Consider the following 19,877-nt stretch of genomic DNA (forward strand, 5'->3'; position numbering starts at 1 on the left):
TGTTCATCCCCAAACTTTTCTGCTCTTCAAGGACTGGCAATTGTGGATCCCTACTGTATAATGTATGTGTTTGTGTGCAAGATTGATTTTAATTACTGATGCCTGAAGTCCCTACTGAGTCCTAATGCTATGTTGTTTCCTTTTTACCAGTGTGCGGTGGGATTGGAATAGGTGACTTTAAAGGTGTTCTTGCTGTCAATGCATCCAATATTGACTATTTCAAAAATTGCACCACAATTAATGGAGATCTCACATTTCTGAAAGTATCATTTTCAGGGTAAGTTGTTGCTGTGTCTAACATGGGAAAGAGAAAAGAGCTCAAGGTGATTCTTCTATTAGATCAGCAATCAAAGATTCCATTGTTATCTTTCTTCTAGTGATGAATACACAAACACACTTCCTTTGGACCCAAAGAAGCTGGAAATTTTTAAAACTGTTAAAGAAATAACAGGTTAGTAATATAAAGTTATTTTAAAGCCTAATTGTCTAGGTTAAAAATGGCTAAGGTTGCGGGAGACTAGCATTTACTGACTCTGTTAAGGAACAACCAGACATTTTTATCTCCATATATGCCAATAGAACACACTGTGTTATGTTAGTGAGCCAACTGTGTCATTTACATGTGTTCCTGACCATGACACATGCTGACTTGCAATGATGGGAGTTGTAGTCCAACACCTTTGGAGGGCACTAGGTTGGGGAAGGGCTGCTCTAAACAAAAAAGAGACGTAGGTGGCCCTAAGTTGTTCATCATCCGTTTTCCACAACCCCACAGTCACCTCTGCATATCATATTCTCCATCCTGTCCTCATGGTTTATCTGCTTTGGGAGAATGTGAATTTCACTTGCACTTTCTGCCTTCTTAGGGAGGATGTGGAGTTAAGGCTTGTGAGCCTTAACTCCCAATTTCCCTGGGTTTTGGTGCTTGGTTGAAACTGTAGAGCCTTAACGTTGTTTTGTAAACCATAGGGTTTTTGTTTAATGATATATACTTAGAGCCATCGGTTCTATATTTGCATGCATATAAGTTAGAACAGTGTTTGTTCTCAAAGGAGCTGTTAACACCATGGTGGTATCTGACACCAAAAGAAATAAAAATTAAACATTTTTACACCTGGAATTCTCACGCTTCATAACAACGTTTCCCCCTAAAGTGAACAAAACATATTTTGAGTTTCTGCAAGTACAACTAAGTAGCAGAAGTATATTCTGAAGAAAGAGACAGACAAAATACAGTAAAAGAAAGAGAGAAAAGTGATGGAGTGGGGGCAAGTTTTATTTTAATGACCTATCCAGAACTTGGTTTCTTTTGCTGTATGGCTCAGAGAGAACAGATCTCTTTTAAAGAATCTTTTTAGCTTCTCAAATACTCTTTGAAGAATGGCACTCAGTTGATCTCCTGACAGCCTCACCAGAAACTGCACAACTCTTGTTTACTCTGCAAATTTACACTTCCTAATTTGGCGGTGGGGAGGGGGACACAGGGCAATAGATTATTTATTCCACCTCTCCAATATGTGCTCTAGGATGAAAGTACCAAAACAGGTGTGTGTGTGTGGTGAGGGGGGAACGGAGGGAACGACGACAAGAAAGCAATTTTAATATTTGCACTTCTAAAAGCTCAGAGCAATCTAGCAACTTGGTTCTAGCAAAGTTAGCTGAATTTCAAACAAGCAAGGCATTTGCGAAGCTGAAGTGTCTTGTAGAGCAGGTTAGTTGCCAGCAGTCTAATTTCCATAGTGAACGACAGGCATGAACTCTGCACTTGTAAGACAAGAACTCCATGTCAAGGCCAGAATGCATGGTGGCCTGATTCTTGCAATCCTTCCCCCTTAAAATGGCCCCTCACAACAGGGGAAAAGTAACAAATGGATTGGGCTGTGCTGTTTGTACCTCTACACTATCTGTTTGGGTAGTATAGTCCAGTTAACCAATAACTTTCAAATAGAATAGTACAAATAAATGTGGTACAGGCCTGTTTCATTTGTTGCTTTCTCCCAGCAGTGAGAGGGGCAAAAAAAACAGGTCATGATGCTTAATGGTCTGAGAGTTCTCTCTGGAACATAATGCTTGAGCAGGCCCTCATTGTCAAAAATTGGCAAGCCTATAGTTAGCTCCATGGACATAGCTGTACTTGTTGAATTCCACTGTGCTTTTTCTGCCTTTCACATTTTCTACATTTTTTAGAAGGCCTTCCCTAGTGCAGGAAATAGGTTATGTGTATGCCACACTTGAACGTACAGCTTTTCAACAGAACTTACTAAGGGAAGCAAAATTTTCTATGGTGTCTGAAGCTGTTCAGGACTGTAGACACCAGCCTTTGTAATGTTTAGCGATCTTGGTGGCCTGCATGTAAACTGTTTACAAAGCAGTGTTAAAAATAGCTCTATACTGAAGTTCCCTGAAATGTCATTCTTCGTTTTGATGTTCTCATAAAAGCAGAAGAGGAAAGGCATTCTTGCTTGACAAAAATTGTAAATGTTTTTAATGCTATTTGTCTTGTTTCAGGTTTTTTGTCGATCCAGGTTTGGCCTCAAAATATCAGTGATTTAAATGCGTTTGAAAATCTGGAGATTATACGCGGCAGAACAAAACAATTGTATGTACAACTATGTGCCAAAAAACTGTGCTTGTGTATAGGTGTGTTTTTTTGTTTTGTTTTTAAAAAGGCTAGACCTTAGCTCTTCCGTTGATTGAATCGTGGTCTACAACTTGGGGCATGTCTACAACCATCCATTATCCCAGGGTCGTCTCTAGGTCATCCCTGTGCATCCAAATGACGCACAGGGGATACCTGATGACCACTCACTTTCCCTGGGATAACTGCATCCACAGTTTCCCCATTTTCCCCGTGGTCCCAGGACAACCCCATGTACCGCAGGCAGTGTGGCACAGGTTCCCATGTCCTCAAATGGGTATGGAGCTGCACAGGGTGGCTCTGTGCTCATGGGGGGTGGGGAGACCACAGTTTCGCCATCACCACGATGGCTGCTGGCGCTTTTTGGTGCGAAGTTTTGGGGTGGGATTTTTTGTACTTACATTTTGTACAGGATTGGGGCTGTACAGTTGCATGATCGGCTCTTGCTTTAAAAAAAAAAAACCACACACACTGCACCAGAGCGTCCCTCCAGACTTCCGGGACGTCGCACTGGCGTGTGCACACTGGGAGACGATCCTGGAACCAGGAAAGCCTGGGATCGTCCCCGCTGTCTCGGATAACCGGTAGGTGTTCATGAGCCCTGGATTGCAGGCTGACCTAAGGTGGCATTCACCAGCACCACAGCCCCCATGTTTCCTTTTTTTTCCATTAAGGTATGAAAAAGGGAGAATATATGTCTTTAATTCATTATTCTATGTAGAATAATATTCAAGTGTGCTCCAGCTCCTGCCTTTTTTAAAAAAAAATGGCGGCCACAACATCCTGCTTCCTCCCTAGACATCGTGCACCACGAGTGAACCCAGGGGGAGGATCTTGCAATCAGCATACCGTGAGATCCTCCCCACTCCCTCCCCTGGTGTAGACATGCCCTCTATGATGGCCACAAATTTGGATGACTTTTAAAGGGGGTTAGACAAATTCATGGAGGACAAGGCTTTCAATTGCTACTAGTCTTGATGCATCTATGCTACCTCCATTATCAGAGGCAGTAAGCCTATGTACATCAGTTGCTAGGGAACATAGGTGGGAAGGTGCTGTTGTACTCATGTTCTGCTTGCGAGTTTCCCATGGGCAGCTGGGTGGCCACTGTGCAAATGGAAGCTGGACTAGATGGACCCTTGGTCTGATCCAGCATGTCTCTTCTTATGTTCTTAAACTGCTGTAGTTAAATATAAAACAGAATATTATTTTTACCATGCAATCCTAGGCATGTGAACTTAGAAGGAAGCCCAGATTTAAGCACATGCAACTGGGCTGATGGAAAGAGACTTCCCAGTCCTAGCCTTCCCATGGCAGACACTCCATTTTCCAAATGTCTGAGTAGCTCATGCTACACAGAGTTAGGGATGGATGAATCGGTCAGTAGTGGTTTCTCTAAGTTTCTCATTTTCCCAATTTTAAATTTGGTTCATCCCAAACTTTAAGACTTTTTTAAAACGTTTGAATTTCTCCTAATATATGCATGTTTGCCTAATATACACTTTTTTGCTAGTAGCCTAATATAATACATTATTTTGTCTAATATACACATTTTGTGATTGGAGAACTCCATTGCAAAGTTCAGAAAAATGTGGATTTTGAAGGATAACTGAATTTTGCTTTACATAGTGGTTTGAAAGTGCAAAATTAAGCAAGTTTGCATTAAAAAGTTAACTGAACAAATTGTTCCCTGCACAGGGAGGGAATTGGTGCTTTTCTTTCTATATTTTCTTACTGTTTTATCATCCTTATTCCATTTTAGGGGCCAATATGCTCTCTCAATCGTTAACCTGAATATAAGTTCTCTGGGATTGCGGTCTCTCAAGGAAATAAGTGATGGAGACGTTACCATTTTGAAAAATTACCAGCTCTGCTATGGTAACACAGTTGATTGGAAGAAACTTTTTGTAATAGAAAATCAGAAAGCAAAAATTGACAAAAACAAAAATGAGAATCAATGTGGTAAGTTAGTAGAGTCCATTTATTCTACTGGAAATATGTGTATATTTCAGAAAACTGACTTTACATTGTCGTCGTAATGGCCAGTCACATTTTCTTCACATTATTGATTTCTGCGTTTATCAATGCACTGCCATCAGACTGGGCTTACATAGTTCGTTTATATACATTGCTTACATACCTTGCTTTTTCACAAGTGTGCATTTGTGCAACTCTTTCTAATCCTTGAGCTGTGTCACCTGCATATCAGACACAGCTGGACATAAGAACTGCCTTCCCTCCTCACCTTCTGAGATCACTTTCAGAGGACCTATTGTGATGTTCCTACTATTAGAGGTTAGGTGGATCACAATCAGAGAGTCTTTTCTGTGGTGACACCTCAGTTGTGGACTAGGAATACATTTCCCAAAAGCACTTGCATGACACCAGCTTTTGGTACCACATCAAGACAATTTTTATCTGAGCGTGTAACTATTTGTTTTGTTTATTTTCTGCTGCTGCAATGTGCTTTTACTGCTTTTTTATTGTAAGGATTTTATTCTTAGAAATTCATATTATTGGTATCTTTCATTAATTGATTCTTATGTTTGCCTTGTTTGTTAGCTACCTGAATATTTTCAATCTGAATGATAGTATATGAATACTTTAAATATTTAAAGAGAATGATACTGGGCTTGTGAAGTGTCACATAAGTGTAGTCAGGGCCAGATGGATTACACAGAACTGGGTTCTGTTAGCAGCCTCCTGACCCTTTCTTACAAAGAGGCCATTTTCTTTCATTGTCTCCTGCTGTTTCTACATAGACTTTCAGATAGGTGAAACTTTACTAAGTGCAGTTGGCACATATGGTCCTTCTAAGATCCATCCATATTGCCAAATTTGCAGTCTTCCAAATCACTCTTTACCAGGTTTGTTTGGGGTGTTTTGCACTGTAGCAGAATGAAGAAGTTTATGACTTATGTGACTGTCCCATCCATTCAACTTCATTACTACCAAGTTATTGATGAGTAAGAAATGCCACCTGCAGGGCCAAACCACAGCATCTGCCTTCCACAACAGCTCAACAATACCTGCATTGAAAAATTCTGAAGACTAACTTTAGAGTGGGAGTTGAGGTTGTGGGCTTTTCTACATCAGGCATTTATCATGCACTCATCATTCCCTACTCATGGTACAGGTTCTTTAGATGATGTCGTGAATCTCAAGTTTCACTTCTGTGTCTAACCAGCACTTTTGATGAGTTTTTTTTAGAGCAGGGGAAGTGTGTCATTTAATTGTGAAAGCTAAAGACAATGCAATTTTCTCTTGTGTATTTGTGCTATACCACAGTGCCACATAGAGGCAATGTATCAGAAAAGCAGTGAAAAAAATCACTCCTCGTGTAATGCTTGGATCTCAATTCTGGGACAAAACTGAAAGTAGCTAAAGTGTATTAACAGCATCATGTACATAAGCTCTATGTGACACTCTGAAGGGCAGGGAAAGCTGCTGTGCTGATAACTTATTGATAACTTGCATATAGAAGGATTGAGTTGGAGATCAGCTGACTGGCTGAGAATACTTCTAGAGATTGTGATGTACAGTGAAAGCATTATGAGTAGCTGCCGGACTAGTGATTTCTTGGATTATAGCAATTTATTTAAACAAATACCAGCAGGAATTAAATCATCATGCCCTCAGTTCTTCTGCTCTCTAGTAACTTTGACACCATCTTTTTTTCAGTTGTGGTGAGTTACTGGTTTTTAAGGTTCTTTTTTTTTGTCTCTTAGTTGCTGCAAAACAGGTTTGTCATCCCCTCTGCTCAGACGTAGGCTGCTGGGGCCCAGGACCTTCCCAGTGCTTTTCTTGCCTCTACGTTAGTCGTCAACGAGAGTGTATAAAAGAATGCAACATTTTGCAAGGGTAAGATTTCTCTCCATTCTATTTAAATAAGCGAAAATGCCGGGCTGTATAAGTGTGTATAGTAGTAATAATGAATATAGCTTGCCCCAGTGTATGTACAGTGACATCCTTCAGCTGCACACTTAAGCACACTTCTTAGAGAATAAGACCCATTAAACTCTTACTTCTGAGTAAACATGTTGAGGATTGCAATCGTGCCCTTCTCGTCTGCCCATGGTAGCAGTCCCATTGTAGATATCATGATGGGGCAAGGCATTAATCTCAAGGTCAAGACAAGACTATTTTCCATTGAGATGTGTATACATTTGTATTTAGGGAAGTGTATTGAAGACACCTTAATGTGGATTATTGTTTTCTTATCATCCTGTTTGTTCACACAAATGATCAAAGGGTGGTGTGGTTTTTTCCATTTCACTTCTATGTGTGGATCAATGATTTATATGAAGCAATGGATCACTATTCTGATTAAGCCAGAATAAATGGTTGTGCTCTGGTATATATAAGCTTTAACATTCAAAATATAGTGAAGCTTTCCTCACACAGATATGATAAAACAAAGTTTAAAATCACCACCATTTTAATTTGATTTTATTATTATTTTGGCCATAGAAATACTTCATTTTCTTGTAAAAGTTCTCTTTAGCTATTCTTGAAAAACACTTCCAGGGTGAAATCTTGAAACAATGAAAATTGGTATCTTTTATCCTAATTTAAAAAAATTCACCCTAGTTGTCTTTTCTCCCTTTTGTTATAAATCTTGTTGAAAATTAACCTACCTGGACTTTAAGGTTGTCATCTGAGGCCCTCTTTCAAGTCCCCCTTCCAAGTGTGTGTGTGTGTGTGTGTGTGTGTGAGAGAGAGAGAGAGAGAGACTCATTTAGAAGATGGACTTGAAAAAAGAACACAAATCCTTGGGAGCTAAGAACTAGCTGTGCAGTTCTTTCAATCCGAACCAATGATTGTGATCCTGAAACAAGAAGAACGTGCTGTTCTTCTCTAACGTCAACTATGTAATGCTGACTCCTCCACATACTTGCCATGGAAAATATTTTCCTTGCTTTCCTGCCTGCTATGTCTTTCCAAAGTTCTGTAGCTGGTCTAAAATAAAATCCCTAAAACAAAATATACGGTATGCAAACTTTTTAAAGGACTCATCTATCAGCAGATGCTACCTTTTTAAAGTAAACTTCCTCCAGGTAATGCTTTGACCTACATTGCAAATTTGGTCTCTTCACATCAAATTATAAGCAGACATAGTTTAATTACTTATAAGTTATGTAGTAGCTGAACCATCTGCTCCCAGTTTTCATATTTTAATAATATACAGGGAATGTATGAATTTAATTATCATCTGATTTCTGCTTAACCTAAATAATTCAATCATGTGATGTGATTTTTTTAAAATGCATTGTGATTGCCTCATTTAAACACTATTTTCCCCCAAGAAACAGGATGCAAATGTGGGCACTTTGGGAGATTATAGGGGTGGGCACTTCTTGGGATTATGCATCAGGGCCAGCCTTCCCTGAAGCAGCTTGATGCAGGCACATCAGGTGGCAAAATTTGGGAAGAGTGGCATGGTGATGCCTGTGGGCGCGCTCACCACTTCTTGATCCCACTGGCAACCTGCAAACAGCCAGCGGGACTAAGAAATGGCCACTCCTGCAGGCCTCCCAGGTGGCTCAAACCCACCTGGACTGCTTCTTTGAGCAGTCAGCAAGCCCACCCACCACCTCTTGGTCCCACCAGCCACATGCTCGTGGCCAGCAGGATGAAAAAGCTGTGAGCGCAGCCAGCACCAGTTACCCAAGCAAGTAGCCTGGGCAACCAGGAGGCATCCAAGCGAGCAACCACCTCTTGTTCTTGCCACCCACTTGCACGCCTCCTGCCCACCCAGGCTGTCTGCTGAGGCAGGCAGCGGCACACTTACCTCCATCCTGCTGCCTCCTGTTCCAGCCTTTTTCCTGAACTGGAGGCAGCAAGATTGAACAGGACGCAGTGGACTGCTCCCTGGCTTGGTTTGCCTGCCTCTTGCAAGACATCAGGCACCTCAACCTGGAAGTCTCGTGAGACACGAGACTTCCTGGAGAGGCAGGCAAGCCAGGGAGCGGCACACTGTAAGGTGAGCAGTCTGGGTGGGTGGAGGCGTGCAGGACCAAGAAGTGGCCACTCACTTGGGTGCCTCCTGACTGCCCAGGCTGCTTGCTTGGCCAACTGGTGCTAGTCGTACATACTGTTTCTTCATCCAGCCAGCCACAGGCATCTTCACTGGCTGACTCTCTGTTTCTTAGAATGGAAAGTGTCTAACATGTATTTCTGTGTGTCCTGAGTAAAGACTGTCGCATCGCTAGTTGGATGAGGCCGTAGATGTAGAAATAGGAACATATAGTAGCATTGCTTTGTGTTTCATTTAACCCTGGCAAAAAGCATGTGAATTGACCACTTCAGCATATAACCTGAATGATAATATATTATTTCTTCAACTAACTTTTCACTCTTATACTTTTTCTCTATTTGGCCAAACTATGTCTGTTTTCTATAACTGCTAAGAACATTTTTGTCACAAGTCATTACTTATGACCGCCCAGAGAGCTTTGACTATGGGGCGGTATATAAATGCAAATAATAATAATAATAATAATAATAATAATAACAACAACAACAACAACAACAACAACAACAACTCTTAAGTAATAAATCATGTATTCCTGATTATGGACAGAAGCCAACTAGAAAGTTTGATGAAGGCAAAAGAGAGCTCAAATCTGTCAGCCATGATAACTTTCCTGATCTAGCACAGTTCTCCTGAATTTCCAGAATGAAGCTGTAAAGTGCTGGAACACCGCACAGTGAACAGTAAAGTCATCTATGTGCATCTTTTGCTTCTGAAAGAAAGCATATTGCTTGGGCTGTCAGTGAGAGAATTAGTCCTCTCACAATTGCTGGGGTGATTGAGTGTCCTAGTTCTTGTACTGCTGCCCCTTTCAGTGCTACGTCATAGTTCTCTTCTATCCTTTTGTGGTGTCATTATCTGTTCCAGTAGAGACAAACTAAAATGCTACATTAAGGTTATAGCTCAGAAACTGAGAGTGTGACTATGAGTGCAATATGTTAGTGGCTATGGCTTATATTCCTATTCCTACCCATTTCAGGGAGCCTCGGGAGTTTCTAAGTCATTCTGAGTGTCTTCCATGCCATCCGGAATGCCTGGTGCAAAATTCAACTGAATCCATTTTAACGTGCACAGGATCTGTAAGTACATATTACCTTGCAAACTTATTCCCAGTAACACTTTAACATACAGTTGTCTCAGTCCAGAAATCTGTGTGTGCTCAAATATACACTGAGCAACAGACAGAGGTGTACATGCAAATCTATTGTGGGGGGGCTCACATGGCTAGGGGCAACTCTACCACCACCCCAGCCATGTCCAGAGTATCCTTTTTCTCTACGTGGAAGATGTACTAGTCACTTGCATACATGCCCCTGCCCCTTCCCGTTCATTTCAGTGAACTTGAGCACCTGTCCCTTTGCATGTGCACAGCAGGTCCCTTCCCTGAAATAAATGAGGAAGGTTTTGTAGATGCTTGAGCTCCATTTGCATGTTGGAATTTCCACAGCTATTTTTTTAAAAAGTGGTTTTAGGTGACTATATTTAGAAATTTGGCATGAGGGACAATGACCATGCTACTCAGAGATGATCATTTAATCCTATAACCATTGCAAAAAAGAAAGAAAAATTTAATCTTTGGTTAATATTCAGTTATAATCCTTGGCACCACAGTGGTCAATATTCATCCACAAAAATGTATATGTGAAAGACAGAAGTGCAGTTTTTCATAAAACATCCTTGTTGCCCCTCCCCCACCAAAAGGTCCATTCAACATAATTCCTCATACCTAAAATGCCTAAAAGACATACAACTTGTCAGTACTAGAGGATGCAGTGAACAAGGAAGGATATAGATCATGTTCGAAAGTCCAGATAAGAGAGGTTTAATTGACTACAGCAACTTTAGAAACATTGAAAGCTGGAGTCTACAAACATGGTGCCTATGGGCACTCCCTACATCCCAGGCACTGTCCTTTGTGCTTGTCGAGGCCTCTTGCTCCTTCCTATTTTTCCCCAACAAACTGTTAACCTTGAGCAGTGGCTAGGCACAGTGGAAAGGGGAGTGCAGACCTTCTTCCTCCCCTTTCTCCAGAATGCACTCTGTGCCCAGAGGCATTTGCAGGGAATGAATGAATGAAATCTTTATTGCTAAAAGCGATAAGCCATCACAATTCAGCATAATAAAAACAAGTAAAGAGATAAGCTAAAATAAATAAGTTAAGTAGGTTAAAATGGATAATATAAAGTAAAATGAAAATAATGAACACAAATGGAATATAAAGATAAAAATCACATTAACATACATTAAGAACTCGTGAGTGGGGAACTAGATTGGTACATATACCGGAACGAACTCTCCATCTCTCCATTATGAAACTTGTTGGGAGTTTTGGTGCCTAGCTCTCAACTTTCTTGCAGCTGAGGCGAATTTTGCAACCAGATCAGTAATAAATACATTATTGCCAGCCAGCAATATACAGATTTGCTCAAGGGAAGATAGGTCAGGGAAGAAAGGAAGATGGCAGTGCATTTGCAAGCCGTATTTGCTTTTTAACTACCTGCTCAAGCTGCCTTTTAAAAGAAGAAAGCAAGAGGGGAAACGTGGGGTAGTGGGGAGCACTGTGGGTGTTTTGTGGGGAGTGTTGCCTGTCGTGGTCCTGGCAGAGTAAGTGTTTAGTGGGGGGGGGGGCTTGCCTGTTGGAGAGGGGGTTTTGTGTGTTGCCTGGGGTTATTTAATTAATTTATTTTTCATTTCCAGGAGAAGGGTATTGTATTTGCTTGTTCTTTGTGTGTTTGGGGTTTGTGTTTGTGTTTGAGAATGTGTGTTACTGTGAGGGACAGCAGTGTTTTTTGACACTTGTGTTTTTTGTACTGTATGTTGTATTTGTGTTTTTAGATCGTTGGTTGTTTTATTATGTTCTTCATGGTTTTAATTTTTGTGAACCGCCCAGAGAGCTCCGGCTATTGGGTGGTATAAAAATGTAATAAAGAAATAAATATGCATGTAACACTTTTAGTAGGAAGCTGTGTATCTCTGTTATGTAGGGTAATTGTGCCAAAGGGCTATCATACTACTAATAATTTATTATTGTGCAGAATGGTGAATTAGCCTGAATTAATGACTTGCTTCTCAATTCTGGTAACCCAGAGGCAGTTTCTAAACACTTCCAGATATTGTTGGGAAATGTTAAGCAAGAAACCAATTCTTACCCGCTCCCACCACCACCCTCATCCATTCATTTGCTTCTGAAAAATCCAGGCACTCCTTAAAACAGAGGAGAGCAAATTACTTAGCATTAGATCATCTTTGAAGTATTTGAAGAGCTGCAGCTAATAACGTGTTTTCATTTGCAAGTTATGCAAACAGCTGGCACACCTTTATGAACATCTCCCCCATCTCATACCTAACCTGGGTAAGAAATTAGAGTATGGCTCAGGGTGATGAGAAAGGAGGGAGTTCATGGGGCATTTGAATGTCATCTGGATTAGACACCTAGAAAGATTCAGCATGTCCGGGACTCCTGTGTCCATGCAATTAGGTGGAGCAATCTGCCCATGCTTCCACAACTGAGCAATGTGAGTAATCATTTTGTTCTTTAAAAATCTTTAGTACAAAATATAGAAGAATGCATATAAACAAGTAATGTGCATCCTGTGTAAACCTGTTGAGCAAGGAACTGAAATTAGTAACATAATGGAAAAAATAAACCTTATGAGAACAAATGTGGGCAGTTCACATGGAACCCTGTCCTGTCGAGTCATAAGCAAACAACAAACTATGGCTTGCTTATGGAGAGACAACCTGTTTGGACATCACAATAAAGAAACCAGGAATGGAGGAGCCATAGTTTCTTTGGGGAAAGGAGCCAAGTGGGTGTGATCAAGCAACGCACAAGCACGCTTGCTCGGTTACAGTAAGCCAGGATTATTGTAACACGTAAACTGAGCTGATGCTAAGATTTATGTCATTCACTTACAACATTTGTCAGCTTATAGGCAAATGTATTTTATATCCACAAACAATGTCTTGTTTCTTATCCAGGGTCCAGACAACTGTACAGCATGTGCCCATGCAATGGATGGTCCTCATTGTGTCAAAACTTGTCCTGCTGGCGTTCCAGGTGAAAATGACACTTTAGTATGGAAATATACAGATGAAAATTCAGTGTGTCAATTTTGTCATCCAAACTGTATTCACGGGTGAGTAGAAATATTTAATTTTAAAACAAATTGAAGTAATAGGCTTAATATTTTTTTTAACTTGTGAATTTTCACTGTGTAAACGAAAAATAGTAGAAACTTAACTAGCTCATAAATATTAAAACAAAGTACAATCAGAACACAAATACAACCACCACATTATAAAGAGCTGTAACATGAAGAACGTTCTAGGAGTTTTTGATATGTGTTTTTTTAAAAGAAAGGCAGAAAATAGCACACACACAAAAGCAGATCCAGTAAAAGGGGGTAATAGTCAAGAATGGTACCATTAAAGTTGCTGTGAACAATCCACAAAATTTTATGAAAGGTTGTCATGTTGAAATCCCATTATTTTAACTTTCATTCAGATTTATTCATAATATGGTAACATGTATGATTTTCCCCATGTGCCAAATAACTGCTTTTGGGAGGGGCATTTAATCAAAGGTTAAACAGGGGGTTAATAATGGGTTTAAAAAAACTACCTTCCTCCAGTGCTACAGTCTTGTTTTGATTTTGAGTACCACTCCCTCAGCTGTTAACACTTTCAAAAGCCTGGGACATCTTCATCACAGTTCTCAATCACATCACATCTAGTAGCCTCTTTGTTGCATGAAAGCAGGTCCTCAAAATGTCCAATTTTGAGAACCTCTCGGGTTGGAACTATATTGACACCTGGTGGATAGTTGGTGTAATGTATCTTGGGGTTCCCTAATAGTATCACAAGGTTGCCCTATCAGACCTTTAAAATGGGGGTACACAAAAATGATTATTTCACGTAAGGGGCATCCATTCTGTTTTAGGAGATACCTATACAACAAATGTCTCAGTTTATGCCTGATGATGATGATGATTGCCACTTTTCATCCAGAATAAAACAGCAGCTTATAGTGTAGCCTCGTGTGGCGCAGAGTGGTAAGCGGCAGTTACTGCAGCCAAAACTCTCCCCACGGCCTGAGTTTGATCCCAGCGGAAGCTGGTTCTCAAGCAGCCGGCTCAGGTCGACTCAGCCTTCCATCCTTCCGAGGTCGGTAAAATGAGTACCCAGCTAGCTGGGGAAAAGGTAACTGCGACTGGGGAAGGCAATGGCAAACCACCCCGTTACGAAGTCTGCCAAGAAAACGTCAGCGACAGCAGGCGTCCCTCTAGGAGTCAGCAATGACTCACGTGCTTGCACGAGAGGTTCCTTTCCTTTCCTTTATAGTCTAGTATGTGATCACAGAAGCCACCACCCTCTCACACATATAGGCTATACCTAGATTTAAATTCTATAGCCTCTTAGATCATCCTTTTCTGGCCTGGTGCCCTTCAAATTGTCAGGCTACAATTTTCCAATATAAAATCTTCGCGTATAAAGTGCCCACAGATTAATAATGTAGCTGTCCACTTATACATCGACCCAGTTCTTCCTCTGCTCCTAATACAGTGGCAAAGTAACAAGTCAGGCAGGGAAGGGACACAAGGCTCTCTCCAGTCCCATTGTTGGCAAACTAGTACAACCATATGACGGCAATAGGATGGCCACTTAGGCATCCCTGAAAAAGGGGACACAAATTGGCATGACATTTGCATATGCTAACTTATGTGTACAGATGAAAATTTCTGAAGTCACTTACTCAGAGGTAAGCCCCACTATGTTCAATAGCAGTTACTCTCAAGTAAGTGTGTTTAGGATTGTAGGCTTAAGTACAGTTTAGACTTCACATTCCTGTCTTACTACTTTTAGACATGAGATGACTCCTGTGAGTCATTTCTTTGCCTGCAAATATGCATAAACAAACTACATGAGTAAGTCATATGGGGACTTGCAAAAGTTCAGCAGGTTGGCGGGCCAATGTTACTTATTTGAGCTGTGTATATTCAAGAGTGGATATGGTTTTCAAGAATAATGTCTGAAAAGTGCCCCATTCAGGCATTATTTAACCTAATTAGTTTAACACACAAGTGGGGCTGGGCTGGGGCTGTGACACGTGCCAGGTAGCTCCACCCCTGCATCCATGCAACTATGAACCCAGCTAACACAGACAGCACAACTACTCAGCACACATGACATCAGGGACAGGGCTCCTCCATATGGCCCTGTCTCCACATTGAACTTAACTAGGTTAAATAATACCTGAATGGGGCTAAGATAGCTTAATACTCTGTCCTAAGTTGTTTGATACCATTGACCTTGGCATCCTTCTTGGCCGCCTTGCTTGGATGGGACTTGGAGGCACTGTTTTACAGTGGATCCATTCCTTCCTGGAGGGGCAGCCCCATAAGGTGATTCTGGGGGACTTCTGTTTGACTCCTTGCCCATTGACATATGGAGTCGCCCAGGGCCGTGTTTTGTCCCCCATGATATTTAACATATACATGAAACCGTTGGGAGAGGTTGTCTGGAGTTTTGGGGTGCGGTGCCACCAGCACGCTGATGACACCCAACTCTAGTACTCCTTTCCACCAAATTCCAAGGAAGCTGTTTTGGTGCTAAACCAGTGTCTGTTGGCAGTAATTGACTGGAAGAGTAAAAGCTTAATCCAGACAAGGCAGAGGTGCTCCTGGTCATTCGAAAGGCAGATAAGGGAATATGAATTCAACTTGTGCTGGATGGGGTTACACTCCCCCTGAAGTCACAGGTCCACAAGGGATGTACTTCTGGATTCAGCCCTGAGCCTGGATGCCTGACTCAGAGCTGAATCTAGAAGTACACCCCCTCCAGGTGGCCAGGACTGCATTTGCACAGTTAAAGCAAGTGCACCAGCTGCACCCATTTCTAGAGATGTCTGATCTGGCCACAGTGACACCTGTCTTAGTTACATCCTGATTGGATTACCGTAATGCACTCTATGTGGGGCTGCCTTTAAAGGCAGTTCAGAAACTCCAGCTGGTTCAAAGAGCTGCAGCAAGAGTGTTGACTGGGGCTGGTTACAAGGAGTATACAATTCCCCTGTTACAACAGCTCCACTGGCTTCCAGTCTGTTTCTGGGCTTTATAGGCTTTATGACCTATAAAGCCCTATACGGCTTGGGTCCAGGTTATCTGAAAGACTGTATTCTCACTTATGAGCCTACCCATGCTTTGAGATCTTCAGGGGAGGCCCTTCTCTTCGTTCCACCACCATCACAGGCACACCTGGTGGGAGGGCCTTTTTGGTGACTGCGCCAGGGCTCTGGAACTCCCTTCCCAGGGAAACTAAACTGGCTCCCTCCATGATGTGCTTTTGGGGGCAGGCAAAAACTTTTGTTGTTCCAAAAGGCCTTTGGTGAATAGTCTGGACCTCCATCTATGCATAGGACTCTTAAAATTGTTATGTATTTTAAATGTTTTAATATTGAAGCATGTTTAATTATATTTTTAAACTTTTGTATATTTCTATTTATAGGTTTTAACTGTATATGTTTTAATTTTGTAAATCCGCCTTGAGGCCCAGCATTGGGCAAAAGGCGGGATACGGATGATGATGATGATGTGGGTGGGTGTTAAAGGTTTCCTCCCAAACCTCTGGAGTTGTCTGTCCAGTGAGATTTGAAATCGTGTAATATGATATGACGTGGTTTGGTTTCTTTAATGTAAATTATCTAAGGGGTTGAGAGGTTGTGTGGCATAGTGGCTAAGTGAAGAAACTGTGAATCAGGAAGTTGCTAGTTGAAATCTCTCCTGCTGTGAAGTCACTGTCTGTCTGTGGAGAAAGCCCCACGGTGGCTGTGGGTCTGCTCTGCATCAGTTACATGATGCAGTCACAGCTTTGCAGCCACCACAGGCTTTTCCTGCGATGCTGCAGTCTGAAAAAGTCAGGGGTTTACCCCAACTTTTTCAACCAGAGCAATGTCAATACGGAGCTTCTGACATCACTCCGGGTCCAATCCGGGGGCGGTGCCTGGTGGAAGGCGACCAGCAATTGGTCACCTTCTACCAGGAAGAGGGCAGGGTCAAGCTCCAGTACCCGGATGGCCTCCCAGAAGCCCCGCGCTCCCTCCTCGGTGTCGGGATTACCTGACTCCACCCCAAGAGTCGGAAAGCTCAGGGTTTAAGAGGGAGACGGCACCAACCCAGCGTGAAGACAACTGCTAGGGTTTGCCTTAGGCAATTCACATTTTAATTGTTCTATTCTTTTTGTAAACCACCCTGGGAATGTAATTGGAGTCAGTATAAAAAACATATAGTAAATAAATGACACTTTAAAATTACAATAGCCTCAGTTCCACTCATCCCCATTTGTAAAATTGGGATGATAGTAATTTGCCTAATACAGTTGTTGAAAGGATCACTGAGACAAAACACTACATAAATGTAAAATATTTATTATTTTTTCTCCTTAGGTAGCAACAGCAAATGTATAAGATGAGAAGCAGACCTCTGCCTCCATCTTGGATAGACTGTCTGAACAAATTTAGCTGTTGTTGTCTACATTCTAAGGACTTTAAATATAGAGTTTGTGGAAATAAGCTTGCAACCCCCCGCTTCTCTGAGATGGAATTGTTTTTGCTATCTAGAATTCTAAGTCAAGAGGAGGTCCAACCAGAGACACTTTTCTTTTTGCCAAGCCCATGACTTCCCATTTCATTTATGATCTGTAAAGGATCCTGAACTGTCATCTTCTGAAGCTGCAATCTTATATCCACTTACCTGGGAGTAACTCCCATTGCACTCAGTAGAACTTACTTCTGAGTAGACATGCATAGAATTGCATTATAAATCTTGCATATGAGGCCATAAATCTAATCTGGCTGTAGTAGTTAAATTGGAAATAGGCTGATAAAAAAAAAAAAAAACTTGTAAAATTGTGATGGAAAATTGACCCTAACCAGCTGTGTCTGTCCAAAGTTAATTACTATTTATGTATGGGCTGATGAAAACCTGTGTCAATGATGACAGCACATTAATTGCATAGTTTCAGGGATGTGCATGCTGGCTTAACTTTTACAGTAAACAGAGAGCAAAGAGATGCATTTCAAAGTCTGGCAGTAACAAGACTCAATTATGTCCACATTTCTTATTTTAGATTAGTTGAAGGAGCACGGGTAACCATTCCAGAATGTCAGTGGTGATTTTTTTTATTCCTTAAAACATAGGTTACTTCTGCAGAGTGTTGCCATAAAATTCCACATGAGATAGGTGGACGAAAGGCAAAGTCCTTTGTAAATGAATTCACATAAACAGTTCCTAAGTCTTGGCAAGCACAGGCATACCCGTGGTTCTGTTGTTGTGGAAACTGTACTACTGCAGCCATCAGTCAGAGAATCCATGTTTGGTGCATCGCCATGAGAAGAACTCCTTGCATGTAGAAAGCTAATGCCAGGGAGAAAGCTTGGCCATTCTCCCCGAGAGTGCTAGCTTTCCAAAGTACCTTAGCTGCAACTTAATACCATTCTTGAAATAACGGATTTGGGAATGGTTTGTGGTGGTAGTTTGTATATAATCGCAATAGGAGAAGAAGCAGAGCTTCATTAGAACAGCGACTCCTAAAATATTACTGCTGGATAATGTAGAATATTGCTGCTCAATAGTGTTCAGTGATGAAATCTCTGTTCCTGAATATTAGTCCAAAGTCACAAGTCAAGTCATTGAGGTCAATGCTTTTCCTTCAAACACAGAAGTGTACTATTGTATAGGGTGCGCACAGCTGCACTGAATAGCCGGAGGTCTGTTACTGAGAGATTTCCCCATCCCAAGAGCTTTTCAACCATTTACCTTTCGGTTTCCAAGAATGTTAAGAGTGAACGTTTTGTCCACTCACAGCAAGATTGCTGCTTCCTTTCATGTAGGCCAGCAAACAGTTATCTCTTTGTGATAGGTTGCTTTGTGTGGTCAGGATGAACAGGCTTTTTGAAGTTGGTGAATAAGCCACTGAACTTGTACTTGGAACGGGGGGTGGGTAGTTGAAAGTTCTGTGCAGGACTTGAACAATGGACTTGAATAGTGTTCTGGCAGGCTCTCTTCCCAATATGGTTAGACACTCAAGTCTGCGGCAGCTACTTCCGTGGAACATACAGCGTACCCTGCCCTCTGGGCAAAGGCACCTCATCCAAGGCTCCTGATATTTTCCCAAGCCGTTTATTTCTTTAGCAAGCAAACAAATTATTGGTGTTCAGAGAGACAAAAGTTAAAATGTCAGTTGACGACATATCTAGCTGTAATCTAATTCATTCTGTTTTATTTTGTTTTTTCTTTTTACAGATGCAAAGGGCCAGGACTTGAAGGTTGTCCTAGTGGGTAAGTATTGCTAATTATATGTTTACAGTAAGCATAACATAACATGTACGTGGGTTTTTTTTGGTGTGTGTACACTTTGTTTCAAATCCCCCATCAGGCAAGCAGACTTTCCAGGTCTCTCCTTCACCCTGCAGCCCTCCATGCATCCGCCAATCTGCTATGGAGATTCCCCCAACCTGCTGAAGAAGACTTGGGGTTACACTGGTTGCTATAAACACTGGAGTTGCCAGTGTTTATAGCAAGACAATCTGTCATAAATAATTTCTGCAAACATTCTTACAATCCCCTGAAGAAGGCCTAATAAAAAGCAAGAGTCTGAAACGCATCAGGCTTTTTTCCAATAAATTTGTTTATAGCATCCTGAGACTACTCTCCCCTTTTTGTATTCATCTTGATGCTCACCTGCCTTGCACCATTGGATTCAAGCCATTATTTAATACATTTGTTTTTCTCCTTTTTATTTTTGGCAAACTGTGCTTCAGACTGCAGTTGAGAGCTCACCGCTGAATGCTCCTCCATACCAAAACGAAAACCTGTTGGTTTACAATGCTAGTCAAGTCAGGTAGAAGGATAGGCTAGAATTCTCCATGATTTCTAGTTTTCTGTATACAGGGTGTGTGTACATCATTTAATTATGTGACACACAAATGCACACACACCCGGAGTCCTAAGCAGAAATTCTGTATCCCCTTGTTTCTCTCTTCTTTTATTTGTCAGACTTCAGCTGAAATCCAATATCAAAGCCCCATTGAATTCAATGGGACTTATTTCTGAGTAGGCATCTATAGGAGTGTGCTGTTACTGATTTTGTTGTTAATCAAGCTTAACTTTTAGCAATGAGTGGATGCTGAAACTGATTTACTTGAAT

General features: G+C 41.4%; 1 protein-coding gene across 1 annotated transcript in view; it reads left to right on the top strand.

The window, feature by feature from the left end:
* The window catches only part of EGFR (epidermal growth factor receptor), a 181,316-nt gene that overhangs the window by 135,794 nt on the left and 25,645 nt on the right, over positions 1 to 19,877 (top strand). The window contains exons 9-16 of the mRNA XM_063129290.1: positions 151 to 277; positions 378 to 451; positions 2,509 to 2,599; positions 4,401 to 4,600; positions 6,367 to 6,499; positions 9,652 to 9,751; positions 12,654 to 12,811; positions 18,974 to 19,009. Of these exons, the coding sequence (XP_062985360.1) occupies positions 151 to 277; positions 378 to 451; positions 2,509 to 2,599; positions 4,401 to 4,600; positions 6,367 to 6,499; positions 9,652 to 9,751; positions 12,654 to 12,811; positions 18,974 to 19,009 (919 nt within the window). The remainder of the gene's footprint in view (positions 1 to 150; positions 278 to 377; positions 452 to 2,508; positions 2,600 to 4,400; positions 4,601 to 6,366; positions 6,500 to 9,651; positions 9,752 to 12,653; positions 12,812 to 18,973; positions 19,010 to 19,877) is intronic.

Source organism: Elgaria multicarinata, chromosome 1 (genome assembly GCF_023053635.1).
Source record: "Elgaria multicarinata webbii isolate HBS135686 ecotype San Diego chromosome 1, rElgMul1.1.pri, whole genome shotgun sequence".
Lineage (NCBI taxonomy): Eukaryota > Metazoa > Chordata > Lepidosauria > Squamata > Anguidae > Elgaria > Elgaria multicarinata.